At 42.0% G+C, this 26,559-nt stretch overlaps 1 protein-coding gene across 1 annotated transcript in view; it reads right to left on the minus strand.

The window, feature by feature from the left end:
- Nucleotides 1–7,101: 7,101 nt before the first annotated feature.
- LOC124606163 (5-hydroxytryptamine receptor-like) overlaps nucleotides 7,102–26,559 on the minus strand; it is a 418,672-nt gene continuing 399,214 nt past the window's right edge. Inside the window, exon 6 of the mRNA XM_047138130.1 lies at nucleotides 7,102–7,430. Within this exon, the coding sequence (XP_046994086.1) occupies nucleotides 7,102–7,430 (329 nt within the window). The remainder of the gene's footprint in view (nucleotides 7,431–26,559) is intronic.

Below are 26,559 nucleotides of genomic sequence, written 5' to 3' on the forward strand. Positions count from 1 at the left end.
TACTTAGTATTATATGTTTGCTTCACTGCTCCGCCGATCGCTCGAAACTCATTGTGGCTCTAGATTTGTAATAAGTCTCATCGCAGGTAGGATATGTATATGAGGAATTTTCGGTACAGATTTTAACGAAAAGTCTCCAGCCTTTATGTGAAATGGAGCTCGTATGAAATTAGCTTTAAGAACTCGTGTTGCTGCTTGCCATAGCAGAGGCAATTAAAGATATCGAGAAAGTGTACCCATATCGAGAGAGTGTACCCAGTCTCCTAATCTAATAGTTTGTTTTTACGATAGTGAGGGTTAATTGCATCTAGTGTCAAAACTGGAAGGATTGCTGCTAGAGAAAGAAATACAAACGATGTGTGGATTCACATCGGTGACATAATTTAAGGAAAAAATGTTACTTGTATTATAAACGATAGTAATGCGAGGTGTATCATAACATTAATGCGTACAGATATGTTCACCCACTGTACACTGATTTAATTATACATTTGACATATTACAAGCACTTATATTTATGTACGACGTTAGTATGTGTAACATGCTATTGTTTCCAGAACTATATAACTTCATCTTCAGACAATCAAATAACCGTCAAATCAATTGACTATAAAACATGGCATACAAATAAAATAGCACAAATATAGATAAAACTAGCCCAGCATTTCTGAAATGAAAAGCCATACAGGCTGGCTTGTGCAATATATCTTCTATGTGTATCCTATTTCAGTTGTTGATTGTATTCCATGCTCAATTGATGTAACAGTCAATGCATTTCTGGAGCTATATAACTCTCAAATCGATAGAATACTATACACAGAAACAGCAAAAATGAAGACATGTGACAACAACATTTTAAATATATTTTATTAACAGATATTGTTGAGCGCTCAAGAACATCATTAGACAAAATGGATTACTCAAAAAATATATGCGTTGGCATATTTACGAGGATCATTCGTACAGTAGGTATACAATGCAGTCGGAAGTTTCAAGAAAATATGTGTTTAATAATATATTTTATCGCACATTAAAAAACTGTGTGTCACCGAATACTTCTTCAAGCCACTAAAATGATGGCAGACTCTAGAAAGCAAATAACATAAAATAAAAGACTTGTACCCTCTTGTGGTCCAAATCCAGAAATCAGATGGCGAGTATAGATTAGAAGGCCGTTTCCACTTTCAATAAATAAACTGTGCACGTGTGACCTCCTTGTCATGTTCGACACTCGGTCTCCGTTTCGACCACTAGGTCTAGAGGTCTACATCAGTATCGTTTCTTGGTTACTGAACCGCAGTAAATTGAATTCTTATATCAATTTTATTATGTCACACTTAACACTTGCCAAGTACCTTATATAATGAACAGTCAAATGAAACAGAGACAAATGGAAAAAAAGCAAATAAATTGTTTCATGTTTCAAAAGTAATCTCCATGTATATTAATACATTTACCCCATTGTGAGACAAGGCGGTCAGGGCCTATGTCGTAAACTGTCTGCGGGCGCCTACGCAACCATGATTGTTCCCAGGCATGGTCTACTTCGTGCGAAGCATATCGACAGCCACGAACTCCAAAAATATGGAAATCGAATGGGAAGAGATTGGGACTGTATGATGGACGTGTAAGGTGCTACTTGCGAAACGTCTACAGTGTACTCGAAGGAACCTCGGCAACACGTGGGCCGTCATTGTCCTGCAACAGAATGATGCCGTCCGTCACTCGGCTGCCCATTGGTTTTCCGGAACACAGTGCCGCAATCACCGCATAGCGCTGCGTATGCAATTTGCAAAATTTGAAGCGCACCATCAAGTGCAGTGGCCGAGGAATTTTGACCGATGGTATCATTCTGCAGCCAGATAATGCCCGGCCACATGTTGTCAACATTCTTTCGACTACGCTGCAGACGTTTGTTGGGTACCCCTTACATACCATCCATACAGTCCCGCTCTATCTCTCTGCGATCTCCATATTTTTGGAGCCCTGCAGAAACACACTCGTGGCCGTTGATTTGCTTCGCACGAAGAGGTGCACTCCTGGGTGTAATAATGGTTCCGTAGGCAACCACAAACATTTTCTTTACAAAGTCATTAACCATCTTGCTTCGTAATGGGTATATTAACAGTTATGGCGATTGCATTTGAAATAACAAACAGTTCACATACTTTTGTTCCTTCTGTCTCGTTTTCATTCGACGGACCGTTACAGATTCAGTATTACGATTAATGACGGTAGTCGGGAGAAGGGACTTGACATCCTTTATTGATGATATTTTTTTTAATGCAAATTGAAATATATTAGTAGCAAAGGCGTCAAAATTAAGACTGCAAGAAGCATCCCGCCTTTAAACGCAGAGGAGAGAACGGATACGTAGGAAGAGTGCACTGAAGCGCTCTAGGAAGGAGAAAATGTTTCAGATGACGTGTCAGAAGTAATGGGAGCCGATTCTGGAAGATACAATGTATCACAGTTTAACAGAACTTTGGAAGACATGTCGTCCTATAAGATGGAAGGCATGGATAACATCCCTTCGGAAATTCTAGAATCATTTGCGGAAGTGGCATCAAACGACTATTCAAGTTGGGTTGTAGAATCTGTGAGACTGGAGAAATATCATCCACACAACCAGCTTAACAGTCCATGCACTGAAGTTACTGATAACAATCGTACACAGAGAATGGAAAAGAAAATTGAGGATCACATAGATGACGATCAGTTTGCCTTTAGGAAAGGTAAGGGAATCAGAGAGGTACATCTGATGTTGCGCTTGATAATGGAAAGGAGACTAAAGAAAAATCAATACACGACCGTAAGATTTATTTGTATAGAAAAAGTGACCGACAGTGTAAAATGGTGCTATAAGTTCGAAATTATCAGGAAAGTAGTTATAAGTGTAGAGAAAGTCGAGTAATAAAGCATATGTAGAAGAAATAAGGTGAAAATGCAAGATCAAGAACGAAGTTCTCAGATTAAGAAGAGTGTAGAACGAGGATGCAGTGTTTCACATCTACTGTTAAATTTATACATCGAACGAGCAATAACGAAGATTAAAGCAACTTTCAGGAGTGTGATTAAGATTCAGGGTGAAACAATATCAACGCTATCCTCAATGAAAGAGCGGAACGAATGCAGGACTTGGTGCATGGAATAGATAGTCTAATGAGTGCAGCACGAGGACTGCGAGTAATCCAAAGAAAGACAAAATTCATGAGGAGCAGCAGATGCGAGATGAGCGAAAAACTTAACATCAAAATTGGGGCCACCAAGCATGACACAAAGTGATGGAATTATGCTTCCCCGAAAGCAAACTTTCGCAAGACGGACGAAGCAAAGAGGATGTAAGACGCAACACGGGCAAACGGAATTATTTGCACAAATAAGTCAACTAGCATCAGACACACGACTTTGAGGAAGATGTTTCTGAGAATGTGCATTCGGAACATAGCTTTGTATGGAAGTTAATTATGCACTATGAGAAAATCAGAAATTACTAGTATCGGTGTTTGAGGTATGGTGCCCTGAAAGGATGTTGAAAAATAGGTGGACTGATTGGATGAGAAATGTGGAGGTTCTCCGCAGAATCGACGAGGAAAACTATGACAAGGAGAAGGGGCTGGGTCATAGGACATGTGTTAAGACATCAAGAAAAAATTTCTTAGAGGATGGAAACTGGAGAAGACTTAGACTGAGGAATTCGTGGTTTTGCGTGGCTCTTTGCCTGTAGACGCCAACCAGCAACACTTCTCTCAATATCACAGCATGACACACATCCAGATGAAATGTTACTCAGTCAGAAATTAAATTGGCAATAACGAGCATGAGTTTTTTAGTGCAAGGGCTGCGTCTTTACATTTCTTTGAGGTTGGAAGGAAAGTAGAAAGACGTTTGACGTCCTGTCGGCGACGAAATCGTTAGAGAAAGAATAGAGACTCGAACTGTACAAGAATACGAAAGGAAAAGGACCGTTTAATTCGAGAAGAAGCATACCAGCAGTCGCATCGAGTAAATCTTAATCTGGATGGACGGCTGGGGATCTCTACCCTCCTCTTCTCCAATGCAAGTCCAGTGTTTTAACACCTGCCCCACTGTACGTTGTCGTTCTCCTAGAATAGGTTGTCCCAACGCTGGTATATTGTTTGCGAACCACTGCTGGGAGCGGGCAGGTGCAGCTTCTGTGAGATACTCACCAGACGGCACTATTACACACATTCAGCACCTGCGCTAATCACGTGGATAGCCATTCCGGTGCGGAACTGCCTTACAGGCCCTGGCTCGGCAGCCTTTTGCGCAACACTGCCCACCAGAACCCGCGGCCACCCGGCTGCCCACCGATGGTATCACGAGCTGGAAAAGCGCATCCTCGAACTTTCACTGTGATAGAAAGTAACTGCCACTGACATGATGGTAGAGAACTCTCGAATAATTTATGTGTGTTCTTTTAGAAAACTATGAAATGAAAGAAGGTACAAAAAGGTAAGGTTCTATTTAAGTCCCATGGACGACGAAGTTATTAGAGACGGAGCAAAAATTTGAATAGGGAAAGAATGGGGAAGAAGACTGGTCATACCCTTTCAAAGGAGGCATCACGGCGTTCACGTATACCGATTTAGAGGAATCACAGAGAACACCATCTTCCTGAATGCAAGTTTTCAGTATTCTGCACTCATGTGTTTCAATGACTTCATTCTCTCTACGTTTCCCTTTGAGTTTATGGTTGACTTTGTAGGTCAGGTTTACGGCACACACAGATAAACAAACAAACTAATATGGTGCAGCATATACAATATAAGACGAACAGAAAATAATAAAAAAGGATTGATAAACCACGAAGGAACTATCCGAATGGGAAGGAAATCGTTAGATGTGATTCTACATTTACAGACAAACAAATGATTACAGTTTCAAAAAAATTCGATGATTTACTGTAGAGAACGACCTTAACAAATTAGGCAAGCCGATAACGTGTTGGTCCATCTCTGACCATTGTGCAAGCAATTATTCGACTTGACACTGACTGATGGAGTTGCTGAATGACCTCCTGCGTCATATTGTGCCAAATTCTAACTGGCGCGTTAGATCGTGAAAATCCCGACTGGTTGGACGGCCCTGCCACAGTGCTCCAGACGATCTCGGTTAGAAAGAGATCTTACGCCTTGCTGGCCAAGGCAGTGTTTGGGAAGCACGAAGACAATCGGTAGAAACTCTCGCCTTGTACAGGCGGGCATTATCTTCCTGAAATGTAAGCCCAGGATGGCTTGTCATTAAGGGCAAGAAAACGGCTAGAATATCGTCGATATACCGCTGTACTGTAAGAGTGCTGCGGATGACAACTAAAGACGTGTCTGGGAACCCTTTCGTTGTCATTCTCATCCTTACAGCACAGCCGTACGACTATATTCTACTGCCCGTTTTGTTGCACTTCATGGTAAGCCATCCTGGGGTTATATTTCAGCAAGAAAATGCCTGACCGCACACGATGAGAGGTTGTATTGCTTGTCTTCATGCGTGCTAAACCCAACTTGGCGAGCAAGTTTGCCGGATCTCTCCCCAGCTGAGAATGTCTTGAGCTCTAACCAGCTCGGGATTCTGACGACCAAACGCGCCATCTGGACAGAATTTGGCACGATATGGCGCAGCTCAGGAGGCCATCCAACAACTCTGACAATCTGTGCCGAGCCGAATAATTGTTTGCACAAGAACCAAAGGTGCACCAACGCTTTATTGACTTATTCAGTTTATGAAGCTGGTTCACTTGAAGAAATCATCCAGTTTTTCTGAAACTGTAATCATTTGTTTGTCCGTACATGTACATCACAGCTACCGATTTCCGTCCCATTCGGAAAACTTCTCCATGCTGCGTCTATTTTTTTTAACTGTTAACTATCCATGATGAGACATGACGCACGTGATTATCTGAAACATGCTAGTCTGAGCTGCGATGGGGCAGAACAATTATCTTGAGTCATTTGACTGTAGAACACAGTCTGCCATTATGAGCGATGGCTAGGATTTTCTCTATTCCGATAACATGCTATTAAACTTGATGGTAGTTCTAGATATCTGTAAATCTTCGACAAGCTAATCTGATTCTCGTTTGTTCAAGTAGCTGAGTAGATCAGTCTGTCTCTTGTCAGTAAAAAATATCTTGACGTTTCCTACCGTTCGAGGTACTTTGGTTCTGATTGATAATGTATGCCCATGCTATTAAAGTCTAGATGCCAATAAATCCAAAAAGCATATAAAAAAGGGGTGCCTAAATGTTGGTGAATATTGCGGCATGACTACGCGGTCACACGTCCAGGGGCAATGGTACTGACGCAGAAATCTTATTTAAAATATAAAGTCAATTCAGCCTGAACTCAGTTTCTCGGGATACGATAACGTAGTGCTATGTGATGGTCGGTAAAGGAGTGCTGCGGAAAAGAGAGAGAAAGAGAGATAAGTAGATAGACAGATAGAGAGAGAGAGAGAGAGAGAGAGAGATATCGTGTTTATCTGAAAAGAATCATGTCAGAATTTGCCTAGATTGGTTTAGGAAAAATCTAAATCAGGAATATCGGAGAGGTATTCGAACTCTACTCGGCCCGCACGCCAGTCCAGTCTTTTATCCACTGTGACACTTCTTCTACAGCGCACACTGCTTTTCGGAGGCATGTGGATCAGAGCATCGGCGGAGCAGAAAAGTTTTCTTTAATTATTTGACTGTAGAACGTAATCTACCATTATGGGCGACGGTTACGATTTTCCGTATTCTCATGGCGCGCTATAAAACTGGGAGGTAGTTCTAGACCTGTACCTATCTTCAGCCACAGAAATTGATTTTCATTTGGACAAGTAGCCGAGACACTCAGGCCGTCTCTTACCAGTAAAAAAAAAAAAAAAAAAGATCGTCACATATACTACCATTCGAGCTAGCAAAATTCTGACTGGTAATAAAAGCTCACGGGATTAATGTCTAGATACCAATAATACCTACATGCGTATAAAAAAAAGTGTTTGTGCGAGGAGGAAATTTTCGAATGATTCGCAATGGTGAACTAATTGGTTGACACGGCAGCGGTAGCTGGAGCCGCGGCGGCACCCGTCGCTAGAAGACGGTTATCTGAGCTTGCCGGCCCGAAACTTGGAGCGTCGGCTGCCGGCACCGCACAGGATGCGCTTGAAGGCCTGCCGAAACTCGGGGCTGAAGATGGTGTAAATGACGGGGTTCAGGGTGGAGTTGAAGTAGCCAAGCCACAGGAAGAAGCTGGACAGGTCCTCGCTGATGACGCAGGTGTCGCAGAGCGGCATGAGCAGCGCCATAATGAAGAAGGGCAGCCAGCAGACGACGAAGGCGCCCGTGATGATGGCCAGCGTCTTCGCTGCCTTGCGTTCGCGCTTCGCCTCGAGGCTCTCCTTCTTGGCGCGCGGCGTCGAGGCGGCCGCAGCCCCCGAAGCCGCTGGCAGCACCGCCCCCGACGCCGCCACCGCCCCCACCATGGCGGCTGCCGTGCGGCCCAACAGTCCGCCGCCCACCGCCATACCTACATCAGACACGGAATGTAGTTAATGGACAAGAATCATTGGACACACTGACGGAAGTGAGCTGTGTTACACCACAAACACCTTGATCGTTGCTGCCAAAGAGATAATCCAGAATTTACATGGCTGTGGGATAAGTGGATTAAAATATCAGCTTTATGTGAGTTAATTTTCAGGACAAAAATAATGCCATTCGTATAGACGAAGAATGGAAAGGGTCGGTGATGACTAAAGTTAGTAGACCTTTTCAGTTGGAATCGCAACAGAAAATCTAGAGGACGTGCACGTACAGTTTATACCCATATTTAGAAATTTGAAGACGGTCGAAATATTTCTATGAGAGACATGGCGGTATCGTACCAACATGTTACACTGGTTTGTGCCTGTAGGTCACACAATGCAGAACGAAGGCAGAGGTTACAGGCAGAGGCTCACCATCAGCAACAGATTATCGGCAGTGGAATACATTTTAAGAAAATTGTGCCTCAGATTTCGTGAATATTTGAGAAATGTTATGATTTAAAGCCTAGAGCTGCTAATAACATTTCTTTATTGAACAATCGGTTTCGGTCAACTGATCATCATCAGGCTCATGAAAACCTTTACAAAATCATGTTAGGTGATATAATCAATGGCATCAAATAATAAAATTCATGACTACGACTCTGTTGCCAAAGAGTAAACGATTACGTCAATCGTAAAAAAGTGTTTTAATATAACATGCATGAATGCACAGTTTTACACATTTTTATGACTGACGATGTAATATTTTACTGGTCGCTAACAGTGACGAATTCATGGATTTTCTTATTTGGGGTCACTGATTTTATTGCCTAGTATGATGTAAAATAGTTTTCTTATGAACCTGGTAATGGCTTGTGGATCGAAAGAAGTTGTTCAAGAAAGATATTTTATCAGTAGCTCTTACCAATACATCAGAACATGCTTCAATGTTACCTGGAAGTTGCGTTGAAATTGAGTTACTTGAGCCTTTTTTATTTATTTATTATTATTTTTTTTTGGTGGCTGCTAGTAACAGCAGCTCACTTGTTTCTACATCTTAATTTATTTCCTCGTTTTCGGCGTAGACTACTACCAGAATATTATCAGGAGGAGATGATGATGTGCCATGTGACGTACCATTGTCATTAGAGACTTGTACTGTTTGGAGCCAGAGCAAATTGGTACATTGAGTGGCTTTCTGTGCTGTCCAGTGATGAATCCCTCTGGCTGTGACGGTTCAAGCGACGTTAATGTGTCTGCAGACAGCATGGGGACAGCCATAGGAAGCAAAGATTCTCCAGCCCCATATCTCCTCAACACCTGGAGTCATGGTGTGGTGAGCTATTGGTAATTGTGGAATGGAGGCGAATAATGGGAATAATGGTAAACCCTGTTTTCATACACTTTGTGATGAGGGTAACAAATTGCATATTCCAGGAGGATAATACTAGACCTCACACTACTGTTCACACCACAAACGCCTTGAAGAAAGTACCGATACTTGACTGATCTGTCCAGTCCTCTGATTTGCAGAAGGACATATACTTTTATTTCAGTCTCCAGTCAGAAATCTTTAATCAGTGGCACAGTATGTGTTCCAGGCATCGCATAAAATTCGTCAATATGATATTTTGAGGCTGCTTCTACGCCACAACGAATGCAACTGTGTAGCTTACCCAAGGGGTCACACATATTGATGTTGGTGATGGGCATTGGTTTAAAATAGAATTAAAGTTTAATAATGTAATATGCAGAATGTAATGAGCTCCTTCAACAAAAATAGATAAATATTGGACAGGTACTTTATGGTGTGACACATTCCACTACCGTCAAGACTGTTGCTTATCTTGCAATGCAGTATACACAAAGTACATCAAGATTGCCGGCCGGTGTGGCCGTGCGGTTAAAGGCGCTTCAGTCTGGAACCGCGTGACCGCTACGGTCGCGGGTACGAATCCTGCCTCGGGCATGGATGTGTGTGATGTCCTTAGGTTAGTTAGGTTTAATTAGTTCTTAGTTCTAGGCGACTGATGACCTCAGAAGTTGAGTCGCATAGTGCCATTTGAACCATTTTTTGCATCACGATTAACAGCAAAAATTGAAACAGGTGAAAGAATACAATAATAAAAACAAAAACCTCCTATTAAACATGGGTCCATAATGCAAAGTTTGCAAAGTATTTGCAGAGTGTGTTGTTACAGGTTGTTACTGATATCAGTATGGAATACTATTCCATTTAAAACAAATGGATTTGCTATGTAAAATTTTCAAGTAAGTTCTCATTTATGAAATGAATGAAATGCACTGAAATAAAATAAATGTAGTGAAATGGACTGATTGATGGACCCAAAAGCAGTGGATACACTGTCATAAAATAATATCTACACAGAGCATTCATATTCAGAAACCCAAAAAGGTTTAAAATGAGACACACAATCATAGTCTAAAGAGGTTGTAACATACAAAAATGAAACAATATAGAAAGTTATTTAAGCTTGAAGGTTACAGAACACATCTGAAGATAAGAACTCATTGTTACACACACACACACACACACACACACACACACACACACATAGAGTACAGCACACTTCAAGAGTAGCAGCATTAGCACTGTGGAGGTCACAAACCCCTAGCTCCGACAGGAGTGCAGGAGTGGAGATAAAAAAAAAAAAAAAAAAGTGTTTCAGTCTCTCCCATGTAGGCTACTCCGCACAACAGGCTTATTGTGTGGGAGTGTATCAGCTTGCGTTATTGAACGGCTTTGCAGGGCAGCCTACATGACAGGCGCAGGAAACGATTTTCCAGCCATGACATGTAACGTACACTGCACGGTAGGGATGTTGTGGTCAAGTAGTATCGACGTGCTTCATCGACATGCTTTGTATGGCAGCCTATATGTCATTAGCAAAAATCGATTTCAAGCCCCTGAAGTGTAAGCTGTCCTGTACAGCAGGTGTTGTGGGGGTAGTATTGGTCTCTTTTATCGAGTTGTTTTCTAGGACTTAATGAGCAGATGGGCATGCCTGGGGAAAGACAGAGATGCAGAAAAGAGGGATGGACAGACAGAGAGGAAGCAGGTGGGGATGGAGCGGATAGAGGGGTGTCATATATAGTAAAACATTAAGTTCTAAGAATAGTAAAATGGCTACGTGGGAAATATTCAGATTTTGTCAGAAACACAGTTTAGAAACCATTGCTGAACGCGAGGCCTGTGAAATAGTTGTCTGATATGCTGGAAGCAACTATACAAGGCTTGTTCTGCTAACAAGGAGCACACCCTGGAGCGGCATGAGGTTTGTAGCAAGCACAGCCGCCAGACTCTTGGATGGTACAGGCACCAGCAAAAGGGGAAACTTACAGAAGAAACTTACAGAAAACTTACAGAAGACGTGTTAGCCTCATGACGGTCATGAATGAAACAGCCGTGATGGAACGTTCCAGAAGGATGGTGTGAGTGCGATCACCCCTTATAAATAGGTGACCCACCGACTGGGGGGGGGGGGGGGGCACAGATGGGTAGACGTCAGGGTCGAAGCCTCTGTGTCGTTCGGAATCAGGAGCCAGACTTGCCATAATCTGTAGCAGAATGTACTTAGAGAAACTCCACTCGAGTCTGCATAGCAGTCGGGATGTTAAAGTTTCATACTTATGATAGTTGTACATAGTAACGTGTATACAGGGTGGTCCATTGATAGTGACTGGTCCAAATATCTCACGAAATAAGCATCAAACGAAAAAACTACAATGAACGAAACTCGTCTAGCTTGAAGGGGGAAACCAGATGGCGCTATGGTTGGCCCGCTAGATGGCGCTGCCATAGGCCAAACGGATATCGACTGCTTTTTTTAAATAGGAACATCCATTTTTTATTGCATAATCTTGTGATAGATGGCGCTGTAATAGTCACAAACGTATGAGTACGTGGTATCATGAACATTCCACCAGTGCAGACAAATTACGCGAGAATGGGGAATCTCAGAAAATTCGGTATAGAGAATGCTGCACAAACATCGATTGCACCCATACCATATTTCTATGCACCACGAATTGCATGGCGACGACTTTGAACGTCTTGTACAGTTCTGCCACTGGGCACAAGAGAATTTACGGGACGATGACACATTTTTTGCACGCGTTCTGTTTAGCGACGAAGCGTCATTCACGAACAGCGGTAACGTAACCCGGCGTAATATGCACTATTGGGCAACGGAAAACCCACGATGGCTGCGACAAGTGGAACATCAGCGACCTTGGCGGGTTAATGTATCGTGCAGCATTATCGGAGGAAGGATAATTGGCCTCAATTTTATCGATGGGAATCTAAATAATGCAATGTATGCTGATTTCCTACATAATGTTCTACCGATGTTACTACAAGATGTTTCACTGCATGAGAGAATGGCGATGTACTTCCAACATGATGGATGTCCGGCACATAGTTCGGGTGTGGTTGAAGCGGTACTGAATACCATATTTCATGACAGGTGGATTGGTCGTCGAAGCACCATACCATGGCCCGCACGTTCACCGGATCTGACGTCCCCGGATTTCTTTCTGTGGGGAAAGTTGAAAGATATTTGCTATCGTGATCCACAGACAGCGCCTGACAACATGCGTCATCGCATTGTCAGTGAATGTGTGAACATTACGGAAGGGTGCTGAGAGGAATGTCGTTACACGTATTGAAAAATGAATTGAGGTTGACGGACATAATTTTGAGCATTTATTGCATTAATGTGGTATTTACAGGTAATCACGCTGTAACAGCATGCGTTCTCAGAAATGATAAGTTCACAAAGGTACATATATCACATTGAAACAACCGAATAAAATGTTCAAACATACCTACGTTCTGTATTTTAATTTAAAAAACGTACCTGTTACCAACTGTTCGTCTAAAATTGTGAGCCATACGTTTGTGAATATTACAGCGCCAACTATCACAAAGCGGAAAAAGTGGTCCTACTAAAATATTCTTATTTATTTACGTTCTACACGAATATGTAATAAAAAATGGGGGTTCCTATTTAAAAAAACGCAGTTGATATCCGTTTGACCTATGGCAGCGAAATCTAGCGGGCCAATCATGTCGCCATCTGGTTTCCCCCTTCAAGCTAGACAAGTTTCGTTCTTTATAGATTTTCCGTTTGACGCTTATTTCGTGATATTTGGCCCGGTCACGATCAATGGACCAACCTGTATAGTTAGGGAATTTGCCAGGGGATACTTTCAGGGAAAGTAACTACTTGTCTACGTGTAGATGACTTGCATCCTCCTACCGAGTTCCACACTCTACAATAGTCAGGGAGGAAGAGATTTGTGCATTATATGTAGTATACATGTATGCAGATGATGCTCCAGGGAAAAGGCTCTATTCAAGTCCCACGGGGTGTTTGTCTGTCTGTATGTGGTGGCTAATCTCAGGAAATACTATAGGAATTTTGATACTGTTTTCACTAATAGACAGACTGATTCACAAAGGAGAATTGTGTACATAATTTATTACTGTTACGGCTGAAAAGTCGTCTGGCAGTGAATACTTAGTGCTACCCGTGGGAAGCCAGGACTGTTCGCTTGTATGTATATAAACACAGTAAATACACACGAATAAGAAAATAATATTGATGTTTGTAATATTTTATAACATTTATTAATTTTTTTCTGGGTCCTATCAACTGATGAAATCCAAGCGTTTTTGGCATTTGCATTTCACATATCTCAGAGAAGATCTGAAAACCTACATTGAAAGACATCCAGTAATTTTTAAGTTCAAGTTAAGTTAACTATAACGATTCAAAAGTTTCTGCGATTGCCAAATACTTGGAAGAACGATGACTTTTCGAAAATGCGTTTCAGTAGTAGATTACAAAAATGTTACAATATTGTAAACTGGAAAATTATATCACAGTTTTTCCATATCCGACACTTTTTATCTTTGCTGCTGATTTCTTTTTAAGGTACTAACAAAATTTTAATGATAGATTAGACTGTATAGGAAAGACAGAGATAAGAGATAGAGGAATCATTAAATAAGAAATCTAAGTGAAAAAGACTTATTTCACCTTTCATCAAGGCGTGAGGAATATTTTATATGTTAACTGCTTTCAATGTATTTAATAATGACTGTCTGCTGCCTCCATAACATACTCCGATATGCTTTATTCCATCCCACGATTACTAGAGGCACTGATTACAGTGTATGGCAGCTTCACACCATCCATAATTCTCTCCGTCATAGTGGTTTATAGTTCTGTAATTCTAATAATTTGCTTACTGCCATGTTTCTAATCTGTGGAATGAATTTCATATAAATATATTGTACTGGAATTATCACAACAAATAAAGTATCCTTTAGCGTAATACTTCTTTTTAATGGTCGCGTTTATGGACTAAGATATTGTCACGCTAATTCTGTGAACTCTAAGTCATCAATATTGAGCTGCACATCTACCGTGAAATAAGACGAACTGCAATGGTAACGCTCCCGCCGATCTCAAGCAGCATTTGCGTCTGGGTCTAAACGGCATCAGTATAAATATGTTATTGTCAGAAATAATGTGTGGATGGACAGTGCAGTATTGCTGAACCTACTATCTAATAATAATACTTTTTGTAATGATTTACTTACAATTATTAATACGATAACAAGACTATGGTAATCGCATTTTGCTTTCATTAATGTTGGTCTATTCTGCTTACAAGTTTCATTTTCCAGAGCCAGCTCTACTACTAATGTATTCCGTGAAATCTTCTCTTAAGCAACGCCTTCAATGATTCAAAAAGCACCCATAGCCACTGAAGGTTTCATAGTTTCAATTGGAGGTTTTTATGAGTTCACGACGGCAGTAATAGGTAAAACGTGTTTTTCCCTTCTAGGAAAATGTCTTGGAGCATATTATGACGCCAAGAGACAATAGTTATTATACATTCTCTTACTTCGGATTAATTAACAGAAATTTGAATACACATTAATCCAAAAATTTTACTTATAAGCGTAAAGCATTTCTCAGCAGTGTCCCTTGCACATGGCAATGTATAACAGAAAATAACTGTTCCATTTGTTTGCGTAAGACTTTTTTCATGAATATGGTTATCTCACATGCGTTGGCAGCTTACCCATGGTAACATTAGCTCTACGCCTACACGTTGTGTAAAAAGATAAAATCGCTCGTTTTAAATAGCTTAATAATATGTTTTTTTTTAGTTATACCGCTGTCACCTTCTTTCCAATATGAACTAGTATCTACCATTATAGATTTGCAGTTAACACCTACGAAGGCAAGTAGGACCACAATTAGAAAACATTTGCTGCCGAAAAACTGAAAGCAACTTTTTCCAGTACAAAATGTCCTGAAGTGGTTGCTGTCTACCGCACAAATACAATTAAGTAATCTCCTGTTCTCTACTAGTTCTTTGTCTATTGCAAGAAGGATTCTCATTTTGAAGTCGCCATAAATTGGCCAACATTCTTTCACTGCAGATTTACCACAGTTATTTCACCATGTGAATGATGTAGCTTTGTGATATGCGAAATGGAAATGACGAAGAATTGTAGTTTTTTCCATTCGCAAAGAACCAGGAAAAATAAATAAAAGCTGTTATAAACTAAACGTCTACTACCTTCATGATTTTCTAGAATTTTTGAGCTGTATTGCTGCGTTTAATGTGTTTGATGTGGTGTATTACAATGATTTTAGGTTTTGGTTGGATTTTTTATTTCAAGTTTGGTAGGTTAGTGCGTCAGAATCCAGTAATACAAATGGAGAGAAAATATGTATTGAAGGTAAACTTAACAAACAGGCACATTCAAAAGAAGTTGAAGCAAATGCTAGACATAGATTTAAGGAATCTCTTACCTCAAAAGGGCTAATTATTCTGTGTAAAGCAACACCCCCAGAATTCGAGAAGTAGACAAAAGCGTGTGGTGGCATTTTTAGAAACAGGGAAACTAATATAAGAATTATATACGCAAAAAACCTGAAAACTGGACTGATTAAATGGTTTGTTGTTGCCTGGAATTTTTTAATATTCTTAATGCAAAGATTTTTATTTAGTCGATCTACTTTCATTGATCTGTAGCAACAGACAACTAAAGAACCATATTGTCTTATATCCTTTTATCCTCTCATCAACATTTCTGCGAAAATATAAAAAAAATCACAATTTCTTAGAGACATGAGGAGAAAGGAACTTAAAAAATTGGGAAGATCAGATTAAGTGATAGAAAAAAATCCAATGGTACGCAGTTCCAATCGTCTTTGCATCATCATATGCTTTTCTTAAAAGAGACGTGCTATTATTAAGAATTTGTGGTTCTACGCTCTGCCACAGCTACAAAAACGAGAAGTGCAAAATGAAAATTTAGACACTTTAGATGCAGAAACATACAGGGGTGTAGATACAGGTGTCACAGTAATTGGTACCTTAACATGTGACCACTTCAGTGCGTTAGTCGTTTTTGCTCTGCGTCTAACAGTCTTGCATATAATTTAATACCTGTTTTCTGCTTGGTCGTAGCTGCACAACGAAATGGACTACATCTGTCAGTATAGACTTCCATTTTGTGTCTACCCGTCGTCCTTGAGTACCTGACCTGCTACCTAAGGGAAAATAAACCTTAATGGCTTGTTTGGGCTACGCGTACTCGAAGGTACTAACCAACCTTCTCCACAGCTAGTGGTCTAGTGGCTAGCGTTGCTTCCTCTGGATCACGGGGTCCTGGGATCCATTCCCGCACTGGGTGTTTGTTTTGTCTTCATCAGTTCATCATCATCATCATCATTCGTGACAGTGGCTAGATTGGACTGTGTAAAATATTGGGTTGTGTAAAAGTTGGGACTTTGTACGGGTGCTGATGACCGCGCAGTTGAGCGCTCCACAAACGAAACATCATCACTAACCAACCTAAAAACACACTAGTCTTAACAGCTATAATTACTTGTCAGAAAACGAAGAAACACTGAGGTCACGTTGTTCTGTACACTGTCCTCAGCCATTTTTTTCATCGTCGACTAGAAATTGTTATGAAGAACACAGCAAACTTTATTACTGTTCGTCCAAAGTGAAGTCTCTTCTTACGTTAATATATACACTACACTGAAACCACGCGCTGCGACGTTGTGGCTTCTTTTCATGGCTTGAGAGATGAAAACGGCGGTGAGGACGGTTGCAGCAAACGGTGTACACAAACCATTCTTCATTACCTCATTGAACTTGGACAGTGATCTGTGTCTCTGGTGCAGTTCAGCATCGACTCGTAATTTTCACACTTGTATCAGTGGCTGAGACCGGCATGCAGCGTACACGTGCTGCCCAGGTGGTGACGCGTCGAGGAAGCATTGCTGGCATGCCGGGAGCTGAGTCGAAAGCAGCAGAAAAACACTGAACACGGACCCGCTGCAACACGGGGCAAAGCAACGACTTCTAACTTCCTGGTAGCTCGCAGCGTTCCAGCGGCAGGCGATATTCTTAGCCGGCCGATGTCGCCGAGCGGTTCTAGGCGCTTCAGTCTGGAACCGCGCGACCGCTACGGTCGCAGGTTCCAATCCTTCCTCGGGCATGGATGTGTGTGATGTCCTTTGGTTAGTTAGGTTTAAGTAGTTCTAAGTTCTATGGGACTGATGACCTCAGATGTCAAGTCCCATGGTGCTCAGAACCATTTGAAACCATTTCCGATAGCCTTCTGTAGAATCAAACTATGGACCGATGGTTGGAGAGCAGCAGTTGGCAACGGCGGACTCTGGCAGTCCAGACGCGGAGCTGAGTGGTCGTTCATTTGTGTTTTATCTATGAGGTGGCAGGAAGTACGTCGGCAAGCAGTCTCGTAGTGTCTCGTAGTGTCTCGTAGTGTAAACGTAGGCTTCCGCGGCAGTTGTCACAGTCAATAAAATTGTTCTGGGTTTGACGCCACATTGCAGAGCTGCGCTTTAAATGCCGCTGTCCAGCGCCGAGAGTTGTAAAAAAAGCTTTCTTTCTAGGTCATAGCGAAGCGCCTCGAATGGGATCAGTGTTCTATGTGCTAGGGTCATCACGTGGAGGGAGGGCGCCTGGGAAGTACATGGCGGAACGCTGCTGCGTCAGCATTTCGCTGATAGCGGTGATTACGGCTCTGGATTATGGCTGAGCCTTATGCCGTTACATATCCTCCCTCCTTAGCTTATTCTGGCCTCTGGATTGCTGTTTAAGAGTATAGGTGCAACAGAGGCACTGATATATGTATCACTTTTTCGACATTCTGCGTTCTCCCGCCTGAATTCAGAATAGGCACTTCTTGCATAACTTTCACGTTTGTGTGCCCTACTTTCCTTTTCTGTGCTACACTATGTACACTACCTTACAAGCAATGAATCTCTTAGATTCGTTTATTTGCCACACTTTGCCTCACTCACTGAGGTTGCGTCACTTGTAGCTGCTGTATCATTTCACGACGTGGGAATGGTACGAGGAACGGGGCTCCTTACAACATAATCCTCCTGGTTTTTCTATTTAATATTCACAAGCTAAAGTTCGTGTCTCCACATGCTAAAATTGGCAACTCCTACATTCACCTAATAAGTACATCAATTACCTTTATTAACCGAAGTAAAATTTACGTATGTTACTATACGACATGTCCTGCATTTAGACAAACAATATTACCCTCCTTTCAACTCTTATATCAACAACTAAGCCCTCCTTGGGCTGTACATGTCGTTTAAGTTAATTTACGTGCCTAACAAATGATGAAAACTATTTACAAAATGGAGAAGCCAGTGGCAGGGAAAAACTCAGTGACTCGAATAACACAATCCATTATACAGTATCTTCCTAACACGAGCATCTTTCTCACAGTACAGCGATCTATGCAATAATATTTCTTCATGGTACTCCCCAAGATACTTCATAATGAAGCTGCATATTTGGATCCACAACTACCTCTCATTTCGAGAATCTACTAGCCGTTCAGTGGACCGATGTGTGTGTGAAATCTTATGGGACTTAACTGCTAAGGTCATAAGTCCCTAAGCTTACACACTATTTAACCTAAATTATCCTAAGGACAAACGCACACACCCATGCCCGAGGGAGGACTCGAACCTCCGCCGAGACCAGTGGACCGACTTCACAGAGTTCTTTGCTACTATGGACTTACTTCCTGGGTCACAGTAGCTGATCACCTACCCTCCTGTGTCCATAATACACTTTTGAAAAGCAACATAAAACTTTCCCTAATACCAGATATATTCTTCCACGACGTCAAAATTCCAGAGATAACGCTTGGTGAATTCCCTGCTATTACGTGCATACTGACAGACCTGGAGCAGTTTAATTGGTTAATACGAGGGCTATTCAGAAAGCAGGGAACGTTTTAGCATTAAAAAAACTAAGCAGAAGTAATACTTTTATTATATACATCTGAAAGACCAACTGACATACTACTTTTCCACATGGTCACCAAACACATTGAGGCACTTATCATAACGGTGGACAAGCTTTGAAAGACCTTCGTCGTAAAATTCTGCCGCCTGAGACATCAGCCAGTAAGTCCCGCCCACCTGGAGATCCGCGTTGTCATCAAAGTGCTGCAAGCCAGTTCTTCATCTTGGGAAACAAGTGGAAGTCGCTTCGTGCAGGATCTGGGCTGTAGGGCGGATGAGTGACAATTTCCCATTTGAATGAATTAAGGAGTTCTTTAGTGAGGTTTGCCGTGTGAGGTCGGGCATTGTCGCGCAAAAACAAAATTTTGGACGTCAGATTTCCTAGGCGTTTGTTTTGAACTGCTCTTCTAAGGCTGTGCAAATTTTGACAGTATAGAGCAGAATCTATGGTTGCTCCATGTTCGAGAAAATTGATAAGAAGCACAGCCAATACCTTGCTGACAAGGTTTGCAAACATTTTCTTGGTTTTTGGGGGACCTTGTGTGCCCCCACTCACTGGACTATAATTTTAACTCAGAACTGACGAATTTAACCCAAGTCTCGTCACCAGTTACGATTCGATCCAGTAATGAATCACCATGTTTGTGGTAGGCATCCAGAAATGTCAACGTTGCCCCTATTCGTTGTTCTTTATAGTGCTCTGTAAGCATTTTGGGCACCCATCGTGCACAAAATTTATCTTAACCTAGCTTTTGAGTGACAGCTTCAAACAACACAGTCAGTGAAAGTTGTGGAAAAGAAAGCGAAATCTCCATTACTGTGAAGCGACTGTTTTCACGAGCCGGCCACGGTGGTCTCGCGGTTCTAGGCGCGCAGTCCGGAACCGTGCGACTGCTACGGTCGCAGGTTCGAATCCTGCCAAGGGCAGGTTAGTTAGGTTTAAGTAGTTCTAAGTTCTAGGGGACTGATGACCACAGCTGTTAAGTCCCATAGTGCTCAGAGCCATTTTTTTGTTTTCACGAATCGTTTCATGAACTTTAGCGACAAGATCGTCAGTCACAATGCTCGGGCGTCCACCCTTCTCTTCATCGTGAACGTTAGTTCGGCCATTTTTAAACCGAATGCACTATTGCCGGAAGAGACATTCACTCATTACGTTGTTTCCGTACACTTCGCACTAAAAATGGCTCTGAGCACTATGCGACTTAACTTCTGAGGTCATCAGTCGCCTAGAACTTAGAACTAATTAAACCTAACTAACCTAAGGACATCAGACACATCCATGCCCGAGACAGGATTCGAACCTGCGACCGTAGCGGTCGCTCAGTTCCAGACCGTAGCCGGCACACTTCGCACTGTTCACGCAAAATTTCTAGAGGTTTTACGGTTTTTTTTTTTTTTTCAGAGCGAACCTCACAACTGGGTGGATTTTCGATTGTATCGCTCATTTCAACTTCGAAAATCGAAAAAACCAGACGCACAGAGACGTTCCCACTGTCACAGATTGATGCCGACTGAGCTGCCGAGCACGCACATACGAAAATATACTCGAACGGCCCGCGCCTAGCGGCATCAGACGGAAACGTTCCCTACTTTCTGAATAGCCCTCGTATTAACCCATTCATCCTGGACAGTCATCATAGTGCAGGCTCGGCTCCAGCACGATTTAGCATTCTCTCATGATGTTCTCACTTGTCGCGGCAGGCGTTGTAGACATTGCAGGTGTGTACACGTGCTGCCAGGATAATGGTGCGCTGAACTAGCGTTGGTAGTATGCCGGGAGGTGGGTCGACAGCGGTGTACAAGCAGTCGGCATGTGGGAAAGTACGGACATCTAACTTTGCAGTCCGATGCCGCATGGCAGATGACGGCGTTGCCTAATCAGACTCCGGACCCGTGGCTCGAGAGCAACGGCGGGCAGCTGGGGGATTACAGTGGCTGGTCGTCTGACTGAGTGGTTGCCCCTTCATGCATCATCCACGAAGCTGCAGCGGTACGTCAGCGAGTGATCTCGTTGAGAAGACTGCGGAGTGTTGTCTGCCAGAAGACCGGATCATCAGGAAGTAGTCCCTGGTTTGTGGCCGGCGACAGCAATGGTAACGTGAGATAGCCTGCATCAGTAGAACTTTGCTACGACTCACATACTGCAGGCGCCATGCATCGCCTTGCTGTGTCGATCATGACCTACTCGGCAGGGGAAGGGTTTAACTGCCGCTGTCCAGTATGACCGTTGCTGAAGAAGCCACGTTTGTGGATCGTATCGAAACGTCTCAAAGTGGGACATCACGAAGAAGGAGGCCGACGCATAATCAGGGACATACGGGAGGATTACAGTGTCGGCAGGTCGCTGACCGTGGCTGCTGATGGTAAGGATGGCCTGGTTAAGACTCTGGACTTACACGCAGTTTCATGCCGTTTCGGAGTTTACCTATCTTTATGTGATTGCACTCACTTTGTCCTTCTTGATTGCATTTTACATTGATTAGGGTTGGTAGGGTGTCATGAAGCCATGATAACCTCCCCTGAGGTAAGCTGGCCCACAAATGTTGCAACTGATCCGTTATATCCTGGATGCTGGAACTGAGATGGATGTATGTTGATTCTAATGGGGACATGTTTGGGGATGTTTCTGGCCACAGGAGAACCTCAGAGTCATGGAGACAGTTCATACTCATATATATCATACAAGGACGAGAGTTGTTCTACTGAAAAATGGTACTGTGCTGCTGTGGTCTTAGAGATAACACGTGAGAAGTCAGGATGTCCGTGATGTTCCATTGTTCCTTCCGAGTTCACTCAGTCACTGCCAGACGAGATATAAAGTCATAGCCAATGGCTTTTCACACTTTGACTCCAGGAATAACACAGCTGTGCCTCTGCCGCCTTAGTCTTTGTTGACTGTCATGCAGGACAGTGCAGAAACACGATTCATGCCTGAACACAATGCGACGCCATTCGACAGCAATCTATGGTTCTCGGTCATGGCAGCACTCCACAGACAGACGTTTGTGTTTTTGTGTCAGTGGCGGCCTATGCAATGGACGGTAATTCCTTAAACCTGCTGGTGCTAGTCTCTGACCAGTGGTGCAGGATGACACAGAACGTGTCAATGAGTCCATTGCTTATTCTCGGATGTCAGGTGCAGACGTGAAGGGGTTCCAATGCGCTTCCTGCACAATATGGCGAACCACCCTTGTAGTGGTCAGACGTTATCAGGGGGAACCTTGACTACGGGAATGTCTGCCCTCACGTCTCCATGCACTTCAACATCGGGCAACTGTGACATCCAAATGTCCCAAAAACCTGGACATTGTACGATTCGACCTGCCACCCAAATAGAGACCCACAAGTAGGCCCCTTTCAAGCTTTGTCAGGTGCTGATAACGAGGTCTCACGCAAATAAGCAGCTCTCCCATGTCCTTCAGAGTGATCACTGAACACCTGACCTGTTCACGCTACTTATATATCCTGCCAGGCCGGGAAACAACAATAACATGAACAGCACTAATGCAGTCTTGTGGCCGTTCTATCTGTCATAGAGAAATGTAACCGTAATCAATTATACACTTGCCAGTGTTCTGTACGCTTACGAACTCACTGTGATGTCTGACCATGTCTTCTGGGTGCTTCACTTTCTTTGTCAGGCAGTGTACTTTTCACTCGCACAAATGTATGGACTGAAATGTGCTGGGCTGAAATACACACGCTATCATATTTTTTCAGTAAATGATTTCTTAGTTAAGTAAATATGCTCCACAAATAGTCTCCTTTCGGAATCATCATTAACAATTATGAAAAGAAGTATAGCCCATTAAGAAGCTCAGAAGCCACACTACAGATTTTATAACCAAAAACTAAAAACTCACGTGAAGTGTAAAACAGCCGCTTTTATTGTTCACAAGAAGCAACAAACATTTATTAAAAAATAAGCGCAGAAATGAATGTTGGATAGTCTTACATAGGCTGAAACGTTTTTACAGCGCGAAAATGGGAAACATGAAGTTCCCACCGGTATCGCACGCCTCGACGTTCGCGAAGCGACTTAATGTCGCGACATAGGAAGTTGAGCAGTCGGCTCGGAACGGGCGGCCCTGATGCTGTGGTTTAGCTGGCAGTATTGCCTTTGCCGCCGCATTGGAATCTCACCTTCACGATGTCAGTGGCAGAGCGGGAAGGTTCGTGTCAGAGTAGGAAAGATGACTGTGTGCGATAGAAGAAAAAGTCTTAGACTTGTGGTTATAGTCTGAAGATGGAATAGACAAGTTTTTACGTGCCAGTAGTCTGGTCGGCAATGACGAGATGGAATAATTTCTTAAAACATACCTAACAGACAGAGCTGTGTGATGTTAGAATGTGGTATTTCCATGCAGTTTATCGCGTTTCGCTTCCTATCCACGTAGTTACTTACCACCAAAACAAAAGCGAAGAGGTTCTCGAGGCAACAAAACGAACAGCCAACACAAGCTGCGAGGATATTTATAAATTATAGTCATCCTGGTAGCTAAAAAATAGAAAAAAATAGAAAAAAGTCTAACTGCCCTCGTTAACTGCCAAGTCAAAAGTTGAACTCACTATTTTCCATTATGGACATAAAATTCACGTTACGACAGTACGAAATTATAGCGTACACTCATCTTAAATTGCGATTGACAAAACCACAATTAATTTATTTGCTGCACAGAGTGTAGAATTGACAAGAAATAAGTATGCTTCATTCTAATTCTTTACGAAGGCACTCGCCTTTTTAATATCACAATGGCAAAATGTGAAAGAATGTCCACGAAGCAGAATGAAATTCACATAATACTGTATATAAAAGCTCAAAAATAAAATTAATTCAGGAATTTAACAATTACAGACATATCACGGGCAGGGAAAAAGAAAAACAGAAAGCATGCAGTACGTAGACGAACATAAAAGGATATTCACACGGGGTTCATTGTTATAAAAGAGGAGGAAGCCTTTTTACACACTACTTTTTAACTTGAAACGTGACATTCAATATTTACAATGTGTCAGTGGAGTTTTCTTTGTTCTTCATGAAGGGTGTTGTGAACTTCATTATGAGACTGTTATTGTGTACATTTTTGCCTGAAGAGGAGAGGAAGAGAGAGATAGAGAGAGGGAGGGAGATGGCTGCTTACCTGAGACGTTGCAAGTTTAATACTCAAGGTGTCTGAACATTCAATAGCAAAACAAGGAAATAACACCATTCTTTAAGGCTACACACATATAAGAAGGGAGAAATAACAAGACAAACGTCATAACAGGACATATAATCTATAAAATAAACCAAAAAACGAGAAGGGTGAGAACACATATATTGTAAGGAGATCTAAAGAACGAAAGGGCAGTAAAAACAAACAGAGAGAAGTTTAGATACCAGTATGTCCCGGAAAAGCTGGCCTGAATGAAGCTGAAGCATGTCGCAGGGAAACTCCTTGGAGAAGAAAAAGAAGAAGAATAAGAAAAAGATTAACACTAGATCTAACAAGAATAAAAATGTCATTATTTTAACAGTATGAACTTTTTCATGAGATCAAGAACAAGTTTTTCTCCTCGTAATTCCAATCGCTCTTAAATGTATCACCGTCTCATGTACCACAACCAATGGTGTCGTCACTGCGGAGGATTTGTATACTGCTTTTATAGGTGTTCGCAAGGGCGGAAGAGTGGGAAGAACAGGGGGTACGTCCCCCCTTTCCCCTCCAGCAATCTGGAGTACACAGATTTCATTCATATACTGAGGAATAACCATCATTTCTCTTGGATATAATAAGTGTTTATATGTCGCCTACAAAAGTTAGTTCTAGTGGCATGACATTTCTCGAAACTGACCTGCTCATGTACACAAAAAGTGCCAATTTTAGAAACTTTGCTCTCCCCCATCCCCCCCGCGGAAAAAATTCTGCTGAAGCCCATTCCTGCACCTAAAGGAAAAGAACTCACTAAAATAGTTATCACCTCACTGATTTCCTTTTATAAATATCAGAAACTATGGAGCAATCGACCTCGTTGTAAATCGCTAACAATGTTCTCTCCGTTTACAGTGCGTTAGAAAAAAATTGTTGTCAGATACTTATTCTGCGCATCTCACTTCGTAATTTTTCTAACCTTTAGGAGTCAGTTAAAATGAACTTCAGATTAACTGCTGGAAGATGAAAGGGCAACATTCCACCGATTATGAAAATAAATAGATTTTACTTGATTGAATTTTTATTGATCTTTATTGTACTTTTCATCACTTGACATTCGTTCTCTTTGATCTCCATTCACATATACTGTTAGTTTTTCATTACTGCAGACTATTTCTACCGTCGCTTCTCCGAGCACCAAATCTAATCGTGCATTTAGGGATCAGTATTCTTATGGCTGAATTTGATTTTCCCAAACTTTAAACTACTTTACCTGTCACCAGATGGGGACGAGATGCTGTTGTACTCAGCCGACTTTGCTATCGTGTTTCCAAATGATTCCTAGGTCACAGATGTTCAAGAAAAACTTAGTTTCTCGGTAATGCTTTTAAAGTCCGCCTAGCCAACTGTATTTTAACACTGTATGTTTTGCCTGTAACACAAATGTGTTCCTTGTCAGCTTATGCCTTTCCTCTGGAAATGGCTAAACGGCCGATACTTGCAGTACTGAAAAAGACAAAATAATAGGGTATTATAATGTAAGGTACGACAGCTTGTGCAGCAGGTTGTCATTAAGAGTAATTATGTCGGCTGAAGACCTTGCTGCAACTAAAATATTTTCGTCTGTATACGGTGATTCAGCTAGAAAGTTCACATCAGATATTTTCTTAAATGTTTAAGATATCGAAATTGCGCTTCAACCCAAAAGCACTGCGAAAAAGTCCTTATAGGTATATTAATTACTGAGATATCGATGTCAGCTTCACTTTTTCAAGTAGAAGTTTCCAAACAGAACTTCTGGTGCTAGAATTGTAATTCTAATAGCCTCCGTAGCAACAAACATGCGTTCTGAAAACAACGACCGTGTGAAGCCCAGCTCGCTCTTCTTCGTCCACTAGGCACAGAAAGGAGCAGATATAGGAGCCCAGGCATATACTGTGTTCCTTGACTTCCGGAAGACATTTGGTACAGTTCCGCACTGTCGCCTAATGAACAAAGAACGAATGTATCAGACCAACAGTGTGACACGATTGAAGGGTTTCTTGCAAACAGAACACAGCATGTCATTCTGAACGGTAAGAGGTCGTCAGGCGTGAAAGTATCTCCGGGCGTGCCACAGGGGAGTGTTATAAAACCATTAATTTTCACCGTGTAAATAAATGACTTATAAGATGTTCCATGAGGATTTCCCGCGGATGAAGTCGCGAAGATAGAAAATTGTAGCGAAATGCCGGAAGACCAGCAGATGATCGATACTTGGAGAAGCAGTAATTGACGTTCGACATAAACAAGTGTAACGTACTGTGAATACATACTCGTACACAGAAAAACCACTTATTGTATAATTATAAAATTGCCGAACAATCACTGGAAGCTATTACTTTCATAAACTATCTAGAGGTATGTGAACTGGAACGGCAACTTAAAATTAATCTCAAATAAGGCAGATGTCTGATTGAGATAAAGTGAAAGAATACTCAAAAAATGTAGTACATTAACAAAGGAAGCAGCTTACAACACTTTCGCTCGATCAGTAC

Source organism: Schistocerca americana, chromosome 3, assembly GCF_021461395.2.
Source record: "Schistocerca americana isolate TAMUIC-IGC-003095 chromosome 3, iqSchAmer2.1, whole genome shotgun sequence".
Classification (NCBI taxonomy): Eukaryota; Metazoa; Arthropoda; class Insecta; order Orthoptera; family Acrididae; genus Schistocerca; species Schistocerca americana.